This window comes from Melitaea cinxia, chromosome 14 (assembly GCF_905220565.1).
Source record: "Melitaea cinxia chromosome 14, ilMelCinx1.1, whole genome shotgun sequence".
Taxonomy (NCBI): Eukaryota; Metazoa; Arthropoda; class Insecta; order Lepidoptera; family Nymphalidae; genus Melitaea; species Melitaea cinxia.
In genome coordinates, this window is record NC_059407.1 from 8,875,852 (window position 1) to 8,897,116 (window position 21,265).

At 31.9% G+C, this 21,265-nt stretch overlaps 1 protein-coding gene across 1 annotated transcript in view; it reads right to left on the minus strand.

Annotated features, from left to right (window-relative positions):
- Nucleotides 1-228: 228 nt before the first annotated feature.
- The window catches only part of LOC123659773 (fibrous sheath CABYR-binding protein), a 69,712-nt gene continuing 48,675 nt past the window's right edge, over nt 229-21,265 (minus strand). The window contains exons 7-12 of the mRNA XM_045594950.1: nt 10,302-10,457; nt 8,851-8,988; nt 6,553-6,618; nt 5,325-5,474; nt 2,712-2,844; nt 229-720 (exon numbers count right to left, since the gene is read on the minus strand). Of these exons, the coding sequence (XP_045450906.1) occupies nt 635-720; nt 2,712-2,844; nt 5,325-5,474; nt 6,553-6,618; nt 8,851-8,988; nt 10,302-10,457 (729 nt within the window). The 3' untranslated portion in view covers nt 229-634. The remainder of the gene's footprint in view (nt 721-2,711; nt 2,845-5,324; nt 5,475-6,552; nt 6,619-8,850; nt 8,989-10,301; nt 10,458-21,265) is intronic.

Here is a 21,265-nt window from a genome sequence, read left to right on the forward strand (position 1 = left end):
CGTTTATTACATTTGTGCACACTTGCACAGACCGTGCAGCATAAAGTTATGAGTATATTGTGTCTGAAATATCATGTCTTGTAATATTGTTTAAAGTTGTTATTAAAGAAACATCGGAACTAGGTACTTTATTATTAAATATGATTTTTAATATAGATAAAATAGGAGAAACAGAAAAAAAATAATGTAGTGGAGTAAATGTAAGGAAAAAAATTAAAACTCAAAACATAGTTTAAACTTCTTACAATTTAATTTAGGATCACAAAAAAAGGTTTAATTTAATTTAATGTTAGATTACGGCCCACAATACCCCGACAGATACTTAAACGGCACGGTCATTATGACACAAAGATAATCCACAAATCTTTGAGTTCTGATACTAAATGCTTATAAGCTTACATTATTTACTTACAATCTTTTCATTTTCGTCATTTGATCTACAATAAAATAATTAATACAATATGATACATGAAATACGAAAGAAACAGAACGGGATTTGAAAAGATAACATTTTTATTTACATTAACCGAAACCGTACTATAAAACAATTTTTGAGGAATGGACGGAAAATGTAGCGTGATTATAGCGCGATTGCAGCGCAACTGTTATGCGTCTACAGCGCGGCTGGACGCTATTAGCGACAGTTGCACGCGCAGCGGTTCACGCGCTTTTCGCTGTTGAGCTGAGAATCAACACTGCGTACAGAGCGAGGCTGCATGTCTGCAAAAAGAATAAACCATCATATAATTTTTTTTAGAATATCTACTACATATACTCGAACTAACATACACAAAAATATTTTTTTCGACATTAATTTTGTATAATATGCCAGCGTAATGTTTTCAACAATTAACCTATAATATTATAAACTGTAAAAGTGTCCACCGTTTTTAATTCCCAACAAAAATGTGGATTAGGGTATCTGGCGTCGGGTGCCTTGCGCTGGTTGAGAATTATTTAACTTAACATATTATGTCAAATCTTGTACAAGTCATACCTTACAATAGATTAATAATATGCCAATGTTATAAAATAATTTTACTGTGTGAGTTTGTGTTAATATTATTTACTTTTGTTTAGTTGTACAACAAACTCAAAATATACAAGACGCTTTTGATTCCAAAATAATAATTTTTTTCATAAACACACACAAACACACTCACAAGAAATTTATTCCGAAGGTACGCAACATAATGGCGGGATTCGAAACACAACTACCATACATACATAATTATATAAATATGTTTTACACCCAGACTCCCGGTAGAAATCGAACCCACAACCCTCGGGTCACGGACTAGTCAAATATATAAAAGCATAATACAAATTAATCAAATAAAATATTTATTATAACTTGTACTATACCAAAAATAATTTCTAATATGTATAAACTCTAATTGTGTATTATTATAACTGTAAATTCACCTTAAATAAATAAATAAATAAATTTTAATTAAAAATTTTAACATAAATTATTTTACACATCTGCTATGTTCGCTCTCAGGGTCTAAAAAGCGATCGTTAAATGTGAAGTTTATTTAATTACCATCTATGTCGAAAGCTTAAGCTCTCGCTCAGTCTGTCACTTAGATCACCCGATAATATTGTAAAATAAAACCTCTTGTAAAATGTTCTTGTCTGAATTTAATCGACTAAATGTAGCTGTTTATCTTTCGTAAGTTTTTTTTAACGGACCCCGGTAGGATTTTGTCTTGTGTCGGGGGTCCAGTAACACACACAATACACAAGCATAAACGCCCAAACCACATCAAATATCTACATATATGACCAATAAAAATATTTTTCATGTGCGGGGATCGAACCCGTGACCGCAAGCGTAACAGCCAATGCTGTGACCGCTGCACCAATGCGTTGTCAGTTATGATGGTAATGCAACAGTTCGTTTCAAAAATATTAATTTTTTTATTACTATAAATTTATAATATAATAATAAATAAATTATAATAATATATAAATTTGCTATAAATTTTTCCGAGACTTAAAACGATTATTTAACGAGAAACGACGATAAGTACCCGATAATATTTAAAATGCTAGGTGCATTTAATGCTTTTTACTTTTATAGAGTAGACAGAATCATATCTTGCATGTCATTTGTTTTATTAACACAAAAATATTATTAAGTGTTCTTCAAGCTTTTCGTTTTAGAATGGGGCTGGGGATTTATGTGAGATGTATCATTTAAGATGTAAAAACACTAATAGTAATTATATCTATTGCTGGACATTGTACTGATATGTCTATTGTGATTATGATAGTAATTTCCATAAATATAAATATAAATAAACAACTACGGGGTGACATCATCAACATGACAAATTTCCCTTGAATAGAGGTGAAAAAGGGAAAAAATAAGGTATCTACTATTACAAGATCTATGTAATATACCCAAATTACATATATTTAAGCAACATAAGAGGTTTAAATTAATAAATTTAATGAGGGTCTAAGAACCTCTTCAAATCGGTATTAAGTGGGATAACGAGTTATTATAAATACGAAAAGGTAAAAGTGGTCACCTGTGACCAACTACGAAATTTTGTTATTTATAATGCTTAGAAAAATGAATAATGTAAGGGTAATATATATATATATATATATATATATATATATATATATATATATATATATATATATATATATATAATCGTGTTTGTGTGTACGTGTGTGTGAGCCACTGATTTACTCACAGTGAGGACGCTGATCAAGCGGCATGTCTTGAGGCAGCAGCAGCGTGCGCGGGGCTCGCGGCGCCTGCTCAGCCTGCTCAGCCTGCTCCGCCTCCGCCTCGGCCGCTGCAAGGCTGTTTACTATGGTCTTCACCTGAAATATATAATGTATTCTCTATTGATAAATAATTAAATAAACTCCTCGGGTCCGGAAGAATACACAACACAAGTAGAAAATTAATGTACTTAAAATATCTCATCAAGAGCCAAATTCTCTTTTCGTATTAAAAAGTATTCTTTATTTCCCACGACTGTGATAGCGACCCTTGTATAGCTATATACTTAGAATCTTACACAATTAGATTTTCTTTAAATATATTATGATACCAATAAAAATATTATCAAACCACTAAATGATATGAATGCTAAGTAGGTATAGAATATTTCGATAAATTTTCATTAATTTTCTTTTATTTTACTGTCACTTAAAAACGAAAAGAGGTGTCGAAAAGGTACTTTACATTCAACGACTTTATGTGGAACAAGAGCACGATTTAATAAAAAGTAAATCATGTTCCATTAGTTTATAGTAATAGTATGTCATGTTATGTATTACTAACAATAAAACAATGTGCTATTTATTATATTATGAATATGTAAATCTACATTGTAACAAAGAAGGATTTTGCCCTAAGGGATATTTACAAGGTCTTGACTATTTTACCTATAAATAATCTTAGTAGCATACTATAAACTGCAATAAGCTAATGAGCTAAGCTGTGGTTTCACACCTTTACTACGAGTTTCCATCGGAAACACATACCTATCTGTCATTTGATGCTCTTATATGACGGCGTCTAACTCCATACATATCAGTATATATTCATACAATAAATTACAGTAAACTTTTAATATGACAGTTTTATGACAGCTATACTATAGTCATTTGTCGTTAATATTATTTATTAAATTTTCCAAAATTCAAAACTAAAGTTAACGATTACTATATTCTACCATTCTGACACAACTGTAATAGTAAACTTGGGACAAGGGTGTGTATGTCAGTTATTTAATTGCAGTATAACATTTCAACAATGTCGAATTTAGAACAAATTTTGTTCTTGCGTTACTTTGAATTACTCTATTAATTTGTATCATTATCGGAAATAAATATGTTTCGGTAATACTTTAATTACTTAATTTGTAACAAAATATTTTGTTTTTATAAAGGTTTTTTTTTTAACTAAAATTATAATACTAAACTATAATTCATACTTTGGAATAATTAAATGTGAGATTATTGTCTGATTGTGTTATATTATTCATAATTACAAAAATTGTGAAGTGGGTCATTCGCATCTTAGTCACAACTGACTATACAAATGCTAAATTATTCAAATGATTTCAACGAACGCGTTGCTGTATCCGAAAATAGAGGAAATAGAGAAAAACGCTTAATGGTTCTAAAATGATAAATTTAACAAAGACTCTCTTCTAATGTTACTAACTGTTTACAAAGTGTTTTTTTTTTTTTCATAAATATATTTTTTCCCGCAAAAATAATTACACCGAATTGTCGTATTATCCAAATGTCGCTAAAAGGGCCCAATTCTAGGAAGAAATAATGTATTTAGCTATCAAAAGGACTTGTTTTTGACAACATTCAATGTCTTTACACTCCTTGACGTAATCTTTTGATGCAGAGTTTTCTGTTCCGTTCCTTCAAAGTTAAACGTATAAAACATTTCCTTGTTTGTCCTCAATACCTTAATGCTTTTCCCTTTTGAATAAACAAGCTTTGTAAATAAAAATGTCTCCTAATTATTACTGTAAATAAACAAACGATATTTTTGCTAAAATACATAATTAGGTGTATAATAGTTTTCCACAAGAGATATTTTAAATATTTATAACAATATTACAAGCCCGTAAATCATATTTCAGTGGTATATTGTAATAATTGATTTTTACGTTTAGTGATTTTGTTATAATTTGCTTATTAACTTCTTCTTCTTTTATAATTGGACTCCCATAGGAATTGCCAAAGTCAGAGTGTTTTCCCTCAAGCTTATTAACTTTTTATAATTTATCAATATTATTGACGTTACAAATCGGCACAGTGCTGTTATCCTATACACTTACTTTACGTTAATCCTTTACCACTTTGTAGATCGTTAAATGTGAGTGTTAATATATATTGCTAGTACAAAAAAAAAACTATTTGTACCTATATAATCCATATATAAATACCAAAAACGTGTTTTTTTGTAAGGATGAGTAAATATATTATTAAAATTAGGTTGTCTGGAAGAGATTGCTTTTTAGCAATAAGATCGCCTGGTTGTACAATTTGTTACTATAACTGCTTGTAATTTTAATTTTGTTCTTTATTTAAATGTGCAATAAAGTATATCCTTATTAATATTATCCTACTCAAAGAGCCAAAACATTCAAGACAAAAGTTAGGTATGAAGAAAATCAATTCAAAATTTTACATTCCATTATTCTAGTAGGTGTTAACATATAAAATTTGGAAAATCTGACTAATTAATATAAATTCCACAGTATTTACGCTTTGCATAACTAACCAATTATTACAAATCTTACCAGCTAGTAAAGTAACATCGTACTAACCTCTTGCATGTCATTATCGATCTGCTGATCGCGGCGCTGGCTTGCAACGGCTTCCTGAGCTGTGCGGTGGATCATGTGCAGGTCTTCGGGAGTTAGATTCCATGGCAGGTTCATTTGGACAGGTCTGCCTTCCATTTGCATCTTTTGTACCTTTTCAAAACAAAATATTTACAAGATTAATTTGCAATCCCAGTAGCAAAACGTATGTAATTTATTATAAATATCTCATGACAACGTCAAATAAAGGAAAATATTATTTTATAGCTTCTTTAAGTAAAATAATAAATAAAGTATAAAAATCAAACACTTTCTAAAATAATTACTTTTACAATGCTCAGACATCGACTGATCATAAAATCGAGGCTCTTAAATCCCTTGGATCTCTATAACGAAAGCCTTTATTTGTGATAGGGATTAATTCAAATGCTTACAAAAAATAATTTTGTTTACTTGCAAACGAAAAAAAAAACTGACTTAAATTACATCGACAAGTAATTAATCGTAGGTACATGAAAAAATAGTCAAGTACGCGTTATCAAAGATTACTCAAAAAGTAGTCATCAGATCTCAATCGAATTTAAATGGAACTACATTACAAGCGTCAGTTTTTGATTGAAATAAAAATCATCAAAATCGGTACTTCCAGTGAAAAGTAATACAGTATAATACAACGGAGGTCGATGAAAAAATAGTCAAGTAAATACGCACTATTAGATATAATTGGAAAAGTACTTGTCAGATCTCAATTAAATTTAAATGGGACTACATGACACGTATCACTTAGCTTTTGAATAAAAAAAAATCATCGAATTCGGTCCACCCAGTCAAGTTCTGAGGTAACATACATTCCAAGGTCTGATGATTACGTTTTGTGTACCTAATCTTTGGTAACGTATATTTACTTGACTATTTTTCCTCTACCTACGTTTTATTACTTTTCGATGTAATTGAAGTCGATTTATTTTCGTTTGCAAGCAAACACAATTATTCAAAACCAGACATTTACTAACCTAAATCGAAATCACATTTCCAAAACCCGACTAGAAGTAATTATTTAAATAAATTATTTTGGTATATAAAACTGATAGCTATTAACCAGTTTGCAGTACTGTAATAAATAATAAATGCGACCATTAAGATTTAAAGATAAAAACAATAAAATTTGCTTCCTAATTTAGTAATAAAATGATTTTAAATAAAATTTTATTATAAATCAATTAAAACTTACTTCGGGTTGTTCCATTTCCTGCGTGGGAGCCGATTGAGGTATGAACTGGTGTAGAACGGCCTGCTGCTAAGAGAACAACAAGATCATATTAATCTAAGAGACAATCCATAATTAGTTGATAGGTTTTTTTAAGCTATTGTCCCGGTTATCATATATACCCGATAGCAGTCGTCACGCATACTAAGAAATACCTATGTTCCCCAAACAACAGTGGTACAGCGTGGCGGATGAAGCCCCGATCCTCTACACGGAAAAAGAGGCCTATGCGCAGCAGTGGGATAATATAGACTAAATCGTGATAGTGATATGTATAAAATTTGTTATAATGTAATAAGCATTGTTAGAAATCTCCGAGATCTCATGAGTGATTGTCAAAAAAGCTAAAAATAAAAAATTTCATTCAGGAGAAAAAACATTCATTCAGACATTCATTCACTGACTATTATATATTTGGTGCAGAATTTGATTACTATGAGAATAAGATGTCAGCTAAAAAAGGACTCAAGTCCTTCGGTAAAGAGATAGAAAAGAGAGTATAAGAGATATTATTTTCAAGGAAAGTCGGTATTTAAGCTGTTGATAAAATTTAAAAACGATCTGATTCAGCTTTTAAGATTGTGATATACTTTGTTGAGTTAATCAAAATTGTCAATATAAAGTTTTACATACAGCATTTAGTTACTATTGGTTTTTGTTAGAAGGGAATTAGAAATATATTAAATCTGCCATTATGTAGTCTCCAATACTCGCACTATTAAGTACTATTAAGCTACTTATGTGCTTCAAGGGTACGTCTACAAAGTTTGTTAATGCCCTTAACCGCGGGTACAGCTAGTAATAATGAGCTGTTTTTTAAGATATTTACCAAGGTTTAATAAAGAGATTCCAAGCATTATCAAATGATTGGTATTACAAACGAAAACAAGTTTCATGTGAACAAAAAACACGCAGTTTTTTTTCGCAATGTAAAGGTTCGTAAAAATACATTTCGAAAATTTGAAAGAATGTATGAGTAAATTTAAAATTTTAAAGCCCTGTTGTTTTGTTTTTTGTATATTTATTTAACTTTATTAGTACTCTACAATCGTATAAATATCATTTTTATTTGTGGGTGTTTTTAACTGTTTATTTTTCATTGTTTAAAACAAATTAAATCGCTTTTGATTTACTTGTGTTCATTTAAATCGTAAAACGCATTACAACAGACACATTAAAAACATATTTAAAAAAGTATTAATACTGACCTCATTCATATGTTAATGAGAACAGTTCTTTAACCTCTATCGAGGAAACGCTTCACTGGTTCCAATGTTAGTGTGGTTTTATGTGTTCGATGAAGAGAACATACATATGTAAATACCTATGTGTACATAGCGGTAGACGGACAGGATTTAGCATTCTTACGCCAATAAGTAAATATTTATAAATCGTTCCTTCAACTTTTAATACAAACTTGAACCTAACTTAGGTATCATTTCTATATATGTATATACATATGTACTACAACATGTTATGTATTTGTACTTTTGGTTATGTATCCAGTTCTTACACAAACAATGAAACTAAAATTATAATAAAATGCAGCAAATTGAATGTTATTGTTATACACCACTAGCTTTTAATTAATTTAAATCGATAACTACGATATTTCCAAAATAATTATACAGTTACATAAAATGTATCAGTAATGGAACACCGTTTTTTTTATTAATTAATTTATTTGTTATATTTCGCAAATAAGAGGAAGAATTTTAATAAAGTTAAAATAATAGTACTAACAGACAAATGCAATAAAGTAACGGACTAGCAATTTTTTTACTAAGTGAAGTTTTTTGACTCCGCGCCAAAGCTATTATTGACAGACGAATTAAACTCTTACGGTACTCTCAGATCCTGTTCTGTGAGCTAAGTGAAAGAGCACTTACTTCATTTAATAATCTTGATTATATATAATTCGAGTAAGTTTTTTACATTTTATTACAGTAAAACAATATCACAAACAATGTACATTCAAAGGAATAGAAATCAAAAACAGGACAAAGTTGTTACATATACGAGTATGTATATAATTAAGTAATATCTATTTTCGTATTAAACAAAATAATATGGCTTAAAATCCTAAACTTATAAGTTTAGGATTAAACCAATCAATTTTACCAAAAATAAAGTCTATTTACTGTTGAATATTTTTGACAGTTTCAGAGCATGACAAATAGTACTTAATGTTCATTAATTTTAGTTTTATTTACTGCCAGTTTAAATTGGCGAATGTAAACAACGCCGAAATAAAGTAATTACCTCATTTTGGTCCTGGTGTTGTGGTGGCGGAGGAGGCTGGAAGGGGCCCATGTTCTCGGGCGCGGGGGGCATGTTGTGTGGGGCGGGAATGGCGATCACTCGCACCTGACGCTGAGTGTTCATCTCATCTTGTTCGCGCTTGTATTAGAAAAAAACATTTTGGACATGATTTTATTGTTCTTTGTACTTTTAAATGAAAGAGTATTTGTTTGATAATTTAATCACGCTACGGACCGTACATACTTACTGTTATTATTAATTTATTAATTTCGCTTTAGAAAACCTAGCAGCAAATGTTCTGGGCTATAAAATATTGTGCTTCAACAAGTAAAGTAGCAAATAAAAGGACGAGAAAAAAGTAGTAACTGTCAATACAATACTTAGTGGGAAAACATAGAGCTGAATAGAAAAATACACACTCGTATGTGCAGGCGTATATATTTAAAACCTCATACCCTAATACTTCTTTAATTTAACTTTCATTATCATGTCTGTCTATTTCGATGTCTGCGTCATTGTTTGCGTCACAGGTCGTTACCTCACATCTCCCAACACTTTACTTTTATGGGTTTATCTATCAAGTGGTATCTGATAAGTGTTGAACTCGTTCTAGTTTAAACATTCCCAACATCAAAGAAGATGAAAATGGTTTTTGTAATTCTATATCTTACTTACTACAAGAACTAGTAAATAACAGAAACGTTATGAACAGTTTTTCAACTTACGCCCATGTGACGGCAGAGAAACGGGCAAATTACATATTTTGACTAACGTGTATAATTTGTGAACTTAGGTCTTGTAGAGTTACAACGTCTGGAGTTAGAAGCGTGGCTTTAAGACTACATGAGATCTGGTAACAAGCCATATGGCCTTGTCTGGGCAAAATTTTACAAATAAGTGTTTTTGGTAAGATCTTTATACTTCTAAAACAACAATAAGCAGCATTTAAAAGTTAACTTGAAATTGTCCAACCATAGATAATGAAAACGATTTATGTTTGTGAACTACTATATGTGTTTCACAGCTAATTAGGTTGATCAATTAATCCGTTAATGTTAAATTCGGTACGAAGATCGTTTGAAGACTGTAAAGTAAAGGAGGTCGGTTAATATTTAAAAACTAATCCTACAATTTTACATAGGTAAATGCCTAGTGTAGTTGAAATATTTTTTATACATACATTTTTATGTATTAAGGTAGGCATTGTCACGTCTTACTCAGTAAATAGGAAGTAATTGTCAACAGCTACCTACTAATAATAATACATTATTTTCAAATAAGAAAAAATCTTTAGTCAGAGTTACCTATCATCAAAAACCGTAGAAGTAAAAAAGGTGTTTGGATATAAAAAGTTTTTTTTTTTAATTTACACCACGTGAAAAAGTTTCAAACCATATTATTACTATATAACATTATGTTACAAAGACTGATTCCATCAAAAATAAACTTACGTCGTTCTGCTCCTGAGGTGGAGGTGGTGGTGCGAAGGGTCCCATGGATTCTTGACGAGGAGGCATGTTTTGTGGTGCTGGAATAGCGAACACACGCTGCACATGGATACGCATCTCACGAGGGTTCGACTGTTCCTCCGAGGACTCCCATGGCATCTACAAAAAATAAAATAATAAGTCGGCTTGACGATATGAGCGTTCAGCGACAGTATAATAATAAGTAATTCTTTGTCATATCTTTGAAAAATAAAAAAATAAAAATAAAAATAGAACGAGCGTTTATTGGTTTGAAATACAAAATACAATCAAATCAAATGTCTTTAGATTAAGACATTATATAATGTAACTAATTTATGACAGAAAACCTCGTGATCAAGTAATTTTGACATCCCTTCTGATGGAGTATAATTATTGAAGTACAATAATTACAAGACATTTTACTTAAGTAATTTTAGGTAAGGTATTTATTCCTTAGCAAAAGCTGACTTACAATTTATATTGTAAGCATATATCGCAAAGACAGAAAAAACGTTTTTATTTCTATTATTTACTGTATTATATATATAAAATGAACGACGCGTTGGCGCAACGGTCATAGCACTGATTTGTGGCTGTTGCTCTGGAGGTTGCGAGTTCGATCCCCGTTCATGACAAACATTTGTGTTGACCATGCAGATGTTTGCCGTGGTCTGGGTGTTTGTGCAGTCCTTGTGGGTCTCCCTATCGTGCCTCGGAGAGCACGTTAAGCCGTCGTTCCCGGTTGTTATCATGTACACCTGATTGCGTCCGTTACTCATAATAGAATATATCCGCCAACCCGCATTGGAGCAGTGCGGTGGATTAAGCTCTGATCCTTCTCCTACATGGGGAAAGAAACCTATACACAGCAGTGGGATATTCCAGACTGAATATACGAAACAAGTAAAGTTTAAGTAAGTAGCAGTAAGTTTAAGCTTAGTTAACAAACATCAAATGATTATCATCATCAAATAAAAGATCAAGATGTTATAAGAGCAAACTTATTTAACATCGATCACATCCAAAGTATCGATAGTAAACACAAAATAAAAAATTCAATTAAGTTAAAAATTAGAAACAAAACAATGAATATTAAAATCCAAGAAACTTTTGGACACGTGTTTTACATGAATAATACAAGTTAGGCTACGCGAACGCGTAGTGCGTGGTCAGATTACTTTGAGGAGATAAATGACGAATAAAAACTGAAAACAAAGACTGACCTCCGTGGGCGCGCTTAGCTGGTTTAAGTGTCTTTTTATCACTAAAATTATAATAATATATCGAAAAAATATTTCTTTATACTGATATGTGATCGTCATTTGTATAGAAAATATTCTTAAAATACTTTCTTTACTTACATTAATAAAAATAATTCATCATTTCAGCCTATCACAGTCCACTGCTGGACGTAGGCCTCTACAAGTACACGCCAACAATGGCGTGAACTCATGTGTTTTGCCCATAGTCACCACGCTGGGCAGGCGGGTTGGTGACCGCAGGGCTGGCTTTGTCGCACCGAAGACGCTGCTGTCCGTCTTCGGCCTGTGTATTTTTAAGCCAGCAGTTGGATGGTCATCCCGCCATCGGTCAGTTTTTTAAGTTCCAAGGTGGTAGTGGAACTGTGTGAACCCTTAGTCGCCTCTTACGACACCCACGGGAAGAGATGAGGTGGCTATATTCTTTACTACCGTAGCCACACAGCGAGCTAATAAAAATAATTAGTAGTAACTAATCTATCAACTGTAAAGCTACTGAATTGATTTCAACACTTTTGAAGAGCTACACTATTCAGAAGTAATGTAGGCTATAAAACATCATATTACCATTTATGATAGCGGGAAAGTAAACACAAAGGTTAAAGCATGTAAAACTTTTCAAAACTCTCACTTATTAATAAATGTCTAATTGCAAGCAACGTTAAAAACTTAACTTCTGATTTCGCAAATATTTTTAACACTAATGCTGTTATTAAGATTAAAATTCGATCCACTACATTTTTACAAATATTAACGAAAGAATACATCAATTAAAATATATTGCCGCACGACTTGCTATACCGATTATTAATTATTATTTAACGATACTCAAAACATACGTTTAATTTTTAACAACCTTGACAAGTTTGAATCACAAAAAGTTGTCTTAGATGGATGATCAACGCCATGAAATAATATAAATATACTTTTAATTTTCTATTAATATTCGTTTCATGTTATAATGATTAATACGGAATGAAACAAAAACACGGAAGAGTTTCGTATGTCTCTTCATATTGTCCGCATAGATGTGTCCTTCGATGTTACTATGTTAGTACGCATTATCGGTCTCCAGTAGAGCACTAATTTCTTGTTAACGAGTTCTGTGACGGGTTTATTTAAGTATGACCTCCTGTGTCTACTACTTTGTTGGCTGTTATTTGAATATAAAATATAGTTTCTTTGTTTTTCTTTTTACAAAAAAGGTTTTTTAACATTATTTAATAATAGTAAATTCGATGACGATTCCTGATTAATATATATTAGACAAAGTTTCTTTGATCTTATCTTACACATACGGTATTAAATAAAGTAGTTCAAATTTGTTTTTACAGTATAATAATACAAAATCATCAATTAAAAATTTCACTAATAGGATGAGCTGCAAATAGATTGGTAATGCTTAATAATACATAACTAACTCCAAAAAAAAATATATATATATATATATATATATATATATATATATCATTGAGAATTTATAAATACCTATACCTATACCTATTATAATTAATAATAAATAATACGTAATACCTATTTATATATACCTTATGGAAGTATAAGTAGAAACCTCTAATCGTAGTGTTAACAAAACTATTTACAATTAGCGTTTAAATATTGATAGCACCCAAGAGCAATGTTACCTCACACCAGTCACAAATAAAATAAAATGAAAGCACGTCGTTAATTATTAATTAAAATGTTATAAATGTATGATTATACTAAATACTAATATATTACTATTCATTAAATATATATTATGTAGTATATATAGATTGTATAGTATATAACTATTCAGTAAAGTATTTAGGATTTGTCCAAATTTCCGTGCAAGAAAAATTAGGCATTTCTTTCCATTGTCATACATGTGTGTATGTTTGAGGATATAAAAACTGCAAAATTGTGCATCCAAATCATACAAAAAGATGCTTTTAAATTTAGTTGTAAATTTCAAGTGTAAATTGTCAGAGTAAATTTTGTTTAAACACAAATATTTTTATATCGCATATTCTACCTCTACGTACGTACACTAAGAAAAGTTCAAAGTAGCAAAAAAGTTAAATACAGACTTTGTATGGGTTTTTTATATGAAAATAACTAAACAAGAAAAAAACAATATAAATTCCTTTATCTGAGTGAAATACAAATAAGCAGCACACACACAACATAAAATACAACCAAATCAATAATAAGAACCGGTCCACTACTATTCGTGAACTTAATTACTACAAAAGGAACAAAATTTTCGGACGTGACGTCCAAATTCAGATTCTTACAATTACTATACACTGTTAATAATGAAAAATCATGACAGGTGCTAAGTAGAGATTGCATTAATTTATTTGTGTTTTAATTTTATTTCAAATAGCTAAAGTAACATATATCGAGTTAAGCAACTTTGCGATTACGTAAAAGTTTTTATTTAAGAATGTATTTGTTTTTCTATTATTATTAATTTTTAAATGCTACGTTTATGGGTCGAAAAATAATATGGATATCGCACTGATATTAATTCAAATAATGTTAATTTATAACCTGAGGAAAAGGAAACATTCTTTTGGGTCTGCCTACCATGTCTGAAAGAGAACGTAAGGCTTTCATCATAAATACGTGAAAACGAGTCCACAATAAAATAGCGAGACAGATTAGACTCCAACCTTTCTGCTACATACGGCAATGATGGCTTTGCCCAGCTGTGGGATGCCTACATGTTATTTCAGTTCTATCTAGTTCAATACTAATATCTAGTTCAATATTAATAGTAGGTACATAAGGGAAAAGATTTGTCACTGTAGAAACAGATTCTAATAATTTATTTTATTAACGATTAGAAAGCTACTTTATACGTCATAAATGTCACCGCAAGTGAAAACATGCTAAAATAAAAATGTTTTCATTCATTACAAATCTTCTATACAAATAAATAAAATTGGAGTGTCTGTTTGTAATATTGAAATAACATTTTTTAAATTTTTTGTTTGTCTGTTTGTTTGTTCCGCCTAATTTCTGAAACGGCTGGACTGATTTTGACGCGACTTTTACTGGCAGATAGCTGATGTAAAAAGGAGTAACTTGGGCTACTTTTATTTTAGAAATTTATTTATTTTATAACTCTGCGAACTGAACAATAACTTTTATATTAAATTCCTCGCGGACAAAGGCGCAAGCACAGCTAGTAAATAACAATTTCACTGAACACATCCGTCTTTTATATAGTTGTCACTGTAAGTTGTGAAGATATTCCCATAGTTTCACACACATTATAAGTTTTGCAGGCACATGCTTTATATAAAAGTTTATAGTGATACTTGTAAAAAAAGACGATCTTTCACCGAATTGATTTGTAGTATGCGTGTTATATCCCCTGGGGGAAGGGCTTTTTTGTTCGTTTTAAAAATTGATATAAACTATTAATTTGTCGATTTTATCATGAATGTTATGGTTAGCTATCTATCTATCTATATTCTATCTATAATATATATAAAAGCGAAAGGTCACTCACTCATCACGAAATCTCCGAAACTATAACACCTACAAACTAGAAATTTGGCTGGTAGATTCCTTGTAGGGCGTAAACATCCGTTAAAAACAGATTTTACGAAACTCGACCCCTAAAGGGGTAAAACGGGGGTTTGAAGTTTGTATGAAAGTCCTATGTTTTTGAAGTAAGATACTTGAAATTTAAAATGTACACTCTGTAGATAGTGAGAAGGTGTCCAAACAATTTATCTTTAAAAATCAACTCCCTTATGGGTTTAAAACGGGGGATGGTAGGTTGACTCACTCATAACAAAATCTCCAAAACTATAATAGCTATAAACTTGAAATTTGGCAGGTAGATTCCTTATACGACGTAGACATCCGCTAGGAACGTATTTTACGAAACTCGACCCTTAAAGGAGTAAAACGGGGGTTGGAAGTTTGTATGAAAGTCCTATGTTTTTGTAGTAAGAGAGTTGAAATTTAAAATGTATGCTCTAGAGATGGTAGAAAGGTGACCAAATAAGTTATCTTTAGAAATCTACTCCCTTTTGGGGTTAAAACGGGGGATGGTAGGTTGACTCACTCATAACGAAATCTCCAAAACTATAACAGCTACAAACTTGAAATTTGGCAGGTAGATTCCTTGTAGGGCGTAAACATCCGTTAAGAACAGATTTTACGAAACTCGACCCCTAAAGGGGTAAAACGGGGTTTGGAAGTTTGTATGAAAGTCCTATGTTTTTGAAGTAAGAGACTTGAAAGTTAAAATGTACGCTCTGTAGATGGTGAGAACGTGTCCAAACAATTTATCTTTAGAAATCAACCCCCTTATGGGGTTAAAACGGGGAATGGTAGGTTGACTCACTCATAACAAAATCTCCAAAACTATAATAGCTATAAACTTGAAATTTGGCAGGTAGATTCCTTATACGACGTAGACATCCGCTAGGAACGTATTTTACGAAACTCGACCCCTAAAGGAGTAAAACGGGGGTTGGAAGTTTGTATGAAAGTCCTATGTTTTTGAAGTAAGAGACTAGAAATTTAAAATGTATGATGTATAGATGATGAAGAGGTGTCCAAATAATGCATCGTAATCTATATATATATAGTAGACGTCCGCTAAGAACGGATTTTGCGATATTCCACCGCTAAGGGGGTTTAATTGGGGTTGATAGTTTGTATGAAACATATACAGCAGCTATAAGTTCGCCTGATAGGTTATTTATACTGCAGTCTGGAATAAAACTAAAAATGTGGTGTATAGAGAGGTTTTATAAAAGTAACTATTAAATTATACTAAATTGTGCCTTTTAAAAAGTTACTCAGTGTGATAACATGACTGAAATAAAAAAATAATTTTCGTTATACATCTTAATAGTAATGCATATCTTCGTAACCACGCGGACGTAGTCGCGGGCAACAGTTAGTGTATTATAAAACAAAGTCCCCAAAAGTGTATGTGATCGATTCCCTCAAAATCTACTGAACGGATTTTCATGCGGTTTCACCAATGCAGAGAGGGCTTCAAGAGGAAGGTTTTGATAAGAGTTTCACTGGAAGCTTGCCGGGAAAACTTTGTGACACACTGATTTCAACGCGGGCGAAGCCGCGGGCACAGCTAGTATTATTATATATAAAAGCGAAAGGTCACTCACTTATCACGAAATCTCCGAAACTATAACACCTACAAACTTGAAATTTGGCAGGTAGGCTTCTTATAAGACGTAAGCATCCGCTAAGAACGGATTTTACGAAATTCGACCCCTAAGGGAGTAAAACGGGGGTTGGAACTTCTCTATAGATGGTAAGGAGGTGTCCAAATAATGCATCGTAATCTATATATTATATAAAAGAGAAAGGTCACTGACTCACTCATCACGAGAACTCAAAAACCGCTGGAGGGTCCATCCATCCAGGATGGACAAAGATGAAATTTGGCAGTGCAGATTATAGTTAGTAGACGTCCGCTAAGAACGGATTTTGTGACATTCCGCGGCTAAAGGGGTTTAATTGGGGTTGATAGTTTGTATGAAATATATACAGCAGCTATAAGTTCGCCTGATAGGTTATTTATACTGCAGCCTGAAAATGAAACTAAGAATGTGGTGTATAGGGAGGTTTTATAAAAACAACTATTAAATTATACTAAATCGTGCTTTTTAACAAGTTACTCAATATGATAAGCATTTCAAGTGACTGAAATAAAAAAATAATTTGCGTTAAACATCTTACATATGCATATCTTCATAATCACGCGGACGTAGTCGCGGGCAACAGTTAGTGTATTATAAAACAAAGTCACCAGAAGTGTATGTAATCGATTCCCTCAGAATCTACTGAACGGATTTTCATGCAGTTCAAGAGCAAGGTTTACGGAACGGCTAAGCCGATTTTGATGAGAGTTTCACTGGAATTTTGCCGGGAAAACTTTGTGACACACTGATTTCTACGTGGACGAAACCGCGGGCACTGCTAGTTATAATATACATTTAACTTGTTGCAAACCATAAAATTATTATTATCAGTTGTTAAATGACCTCTAAGATTAGACACGCCTATGCGTGTCTACGCATCTATTACTTTGCACCGTTTTTTACACAAAACAAAACAAACAAAACATACACTACACTGTCTTAAAAAAATTACCTAAATTAAATTTTAAGTTAAAATATACTATAAAATTACCTCATATATATTTAAAAGTAAAATCGTTGTTGTACTGTATTGTGTTGTGTTATTGTTATCTTAACATTGTTAAACGGATTTAATTGATAATTTAGTCGCTACAAAATCTTAGCCTTGGTTTTAACTAATTACCTAAAGTGAACTTCCGTTGGCATTAACACATTTCCGTTAATATATGCATGCACATGAACTTTGATAAAAATATTTTCTTCCATACTAAATTTTAATAGTTTTTATGTTAATTTTAATTTTCAATTTGCAGTGATTATTATTTTAGTTAGCGTACTTGTAAAGGAAGGTTAAAAAATAAAAAATAAACCTCTCTTCAATACCTATAGGGGAGCAATGACGATAAGGCCAACCAATGTCAATGATTTAAATACAAAACAGATGAAATAACGGGCACGGCTAGCAATTTAATATTTTCTTTTTTTTTAATTTAACACTGACACTCGATAAGGAATTTATAAACTGGTTTTGTAAGCAGGAATAAACAAACATGACTCGGGAACATTATGTTATCTCATCAACATAATATGCCCATTATCGTTCTTATACATTTCAAATACGTTACCGGTGTAGCCACTTTCTTTAACACGTTAATAATACGTCATGATTTTTATGTAGAAATCTGTTCAAATTTTATGGAAAAAAGCGAAATTTGTTTACAATAACTACTTATATAACTAGGCGCATTTTGTAGTGACCCTGTTTTCTGCGTCGAGGGTTGTGTTCGACTCCAATCCGAAATCTGGATATAAAGTAAATTTATATATTTGTATTAGATATATATATTTTATTTTATTACAGAAAAAGATAATAAGTATCGATATACTCGTATACCAGCTGTTATTTATAACATAGATCAATACATTAAAATGCCTATCTTAAAAAACACGACCGTGTGAGTATGGTAAATATATTATTTCAGTTTTAATGTTATTCAAGGGTTGGTGCAAAAGGTTATGTTTGTAAATAATATTTGTTTCAGAAGGTCATTTTCGACAGCTTCATTGGTACTAGCTTCCTGTATTCTGATTTTCTATGTACATTTTGAGGATGACCTCGTGTTTTCCGTTCCGTGTGACGAGTATCGGCTTCAGTCGTCTGTTCATTATAGATACACGTATTATAAATATTAATGATGTGATAATACCACATATGTCATCATAAGCGTTTTATATATTAATGGAACATATCATGAAGTCGTCAGTATTTGAGACAATCAAAGTGTATAAGTTATCTCTGCACCTTCTAAGAAGTCGTGCCTAAGATGGATTACAATTATCCATTTTTGGTAGCCTTATATAAACTTAAACTAAATTTATCAGTAAATTGTAAATGGTTAAAGCTAAAGTAAGCAAAAATCTGTGTTAGGTTAGTTATACTAAATTAATTAAAAAATATTTCGTACGAATTAATAATACCAATTACAAAATTAATTTATAAAAATGAATACGCTTTAAGATTTCCTAAAACAGTTAAACCTCAAAATTTTGAGAAGTAAATTTTTGTAATATCTGTAAAAAAATCGGCAATATCAGTTCAGTATTCAAACTTGCACTTTTACCAGCTATCTTAAAAAGAAATATAAAATAAAAACAAAAGCATTAACGGTGGTGATGAATAATAAAATGAAACTTCAAGCACTGCAAAGTTTAAAAAAATAACCTAATACTACAATGTTAATGAGGTTTCTATTTGAGACTTAGCAGCTTTTCTTCTTTCAGCTTTTTTTCTTATATAACTAAAAATAATTGAGTTGTATAAACAAAGTCCGTGCAGTTAAAAGCTACAGGAATTTTTTTTACAGGAATTCAGTCTCGTTTCGGCGCTAATAGAGAATACACGCTTGTTTGCTTTTCTATCGAAACCAGTGATTCTCAAACCTACGAAATGGTGACGTGTGCTAGTTGTGGATTGCAACATACAGATGGACCGGTGTGCAGTCTTTGTAAACAGCACTTTGATTTTTCTTGCGCTGGGATCACAGAAGGAGGATACAGAAAGTTAGGAGACAGGAAGAACTCTTGGCGATGCCCAAAATGCAAGTCTGGCCTCTCCCCTTCACCAGTTTCACCTTCCCCTCTAACTGACCAGTTGGACAGGATTCAAGCACAGCTGAGCGATGTTGTGCTGCAGTTGGCTCCTCTGGCATCATTGGTAGAAGACGTGAAAATGATTAAATGTGATTTGAAAGATCTAAAAGAGTCACATGAATTGGTTCAAGAGGCCTTAAATAATTTTTCAGTGACACTCCAAGCCTTGGAAACAAGAGTTACTAAAGTTGAAAATATTGCTCGGGACGTACCCACCCTCCAGGCTGAGATTGCTAAGCTTCATCACGAATTAGAAGATAGAGATCAATGGGCACGAGCCAACAATATAGAAATAAGAGGAATCCCTCAGAAGAAAAACGAAAATCTATACGAAATTGCCCACAAAATTGGTGTCATATGCAACGCTCCTATAAAAAAGGAAGAAATCAATTATATTGCGCGAATCCCAACGCGAATACCCAATATTGAGAAACCCATAATCATCGCGTTTAACAACCGCTACACTAAGGAGGAGTTAGTTGCCTCGTCACGCCGTAATAAGCAGCATCTTAACTTGTCTGGCCTGGGTTTCAGTACTGCGGGAGATTTCTATATTCACGATCATCTGACGCTACGAAACAAAACCTACTCAGTAAAGCAAAAAAATTGGCGAAGGAGAAGAATTTCAAGTACATCTGGGTCAAACACTGCAAAATCATGGCCAGGAAATCGGACACATCACCAATATTTTTTATAAAAGGCGAGAAGGATCTCTTGAAAATTACTTAAAGTTTAGCTCATTTTTATTTAAACATAATAATATAATTAGTTTGAGAATCATATTAATAACCGGTGTCTTTTGTTCGTCTTACCTCTTGCCGAGCGTAATAACTAACGAGAACGGGGCAGTCATTCAGTTATCACACGTAAGTTTACACCGGTGTGCACAGCTAACGCCGATATGCGCTTGCGTTTGCGATGTCATAGCGCTCATTATCGCTTGCGCACGTGCATTGCTGAGAATAGATTCGCTTACACTTAGTTATTACACTACTACCGTATATTATACGCTTGCCGAGAATGTAACAAAATTACAATTTAAATCATATGATTTTATATACTTAAAAGTCAAATCATTTTTGCGTTGTTCTTCATTTCTTTACGCCTGTGTGATGGCGTGTATCGTGGGCTATGTAATTCTTATTTTAGATAAGCATAATCTCACAAACAATTATGTTTGGTACCTACATATTATATGCGCAGGGATTTCGGCTTCGAATAGTGTCTTTTTATTACGCTGTAAATACCTCAACTCGATTTGTTTAAGCTATGTATTACTATCTATCAATAATGGCTTCATTTGATCTTAATATATACTATCAAAATACACGAGGTCTACGCACAAAAACCCATCTTTTCAAGCGAAATCTATTGCTTAAATCTTATGATATTATCTCATTGACTGAAACTTGGTTGC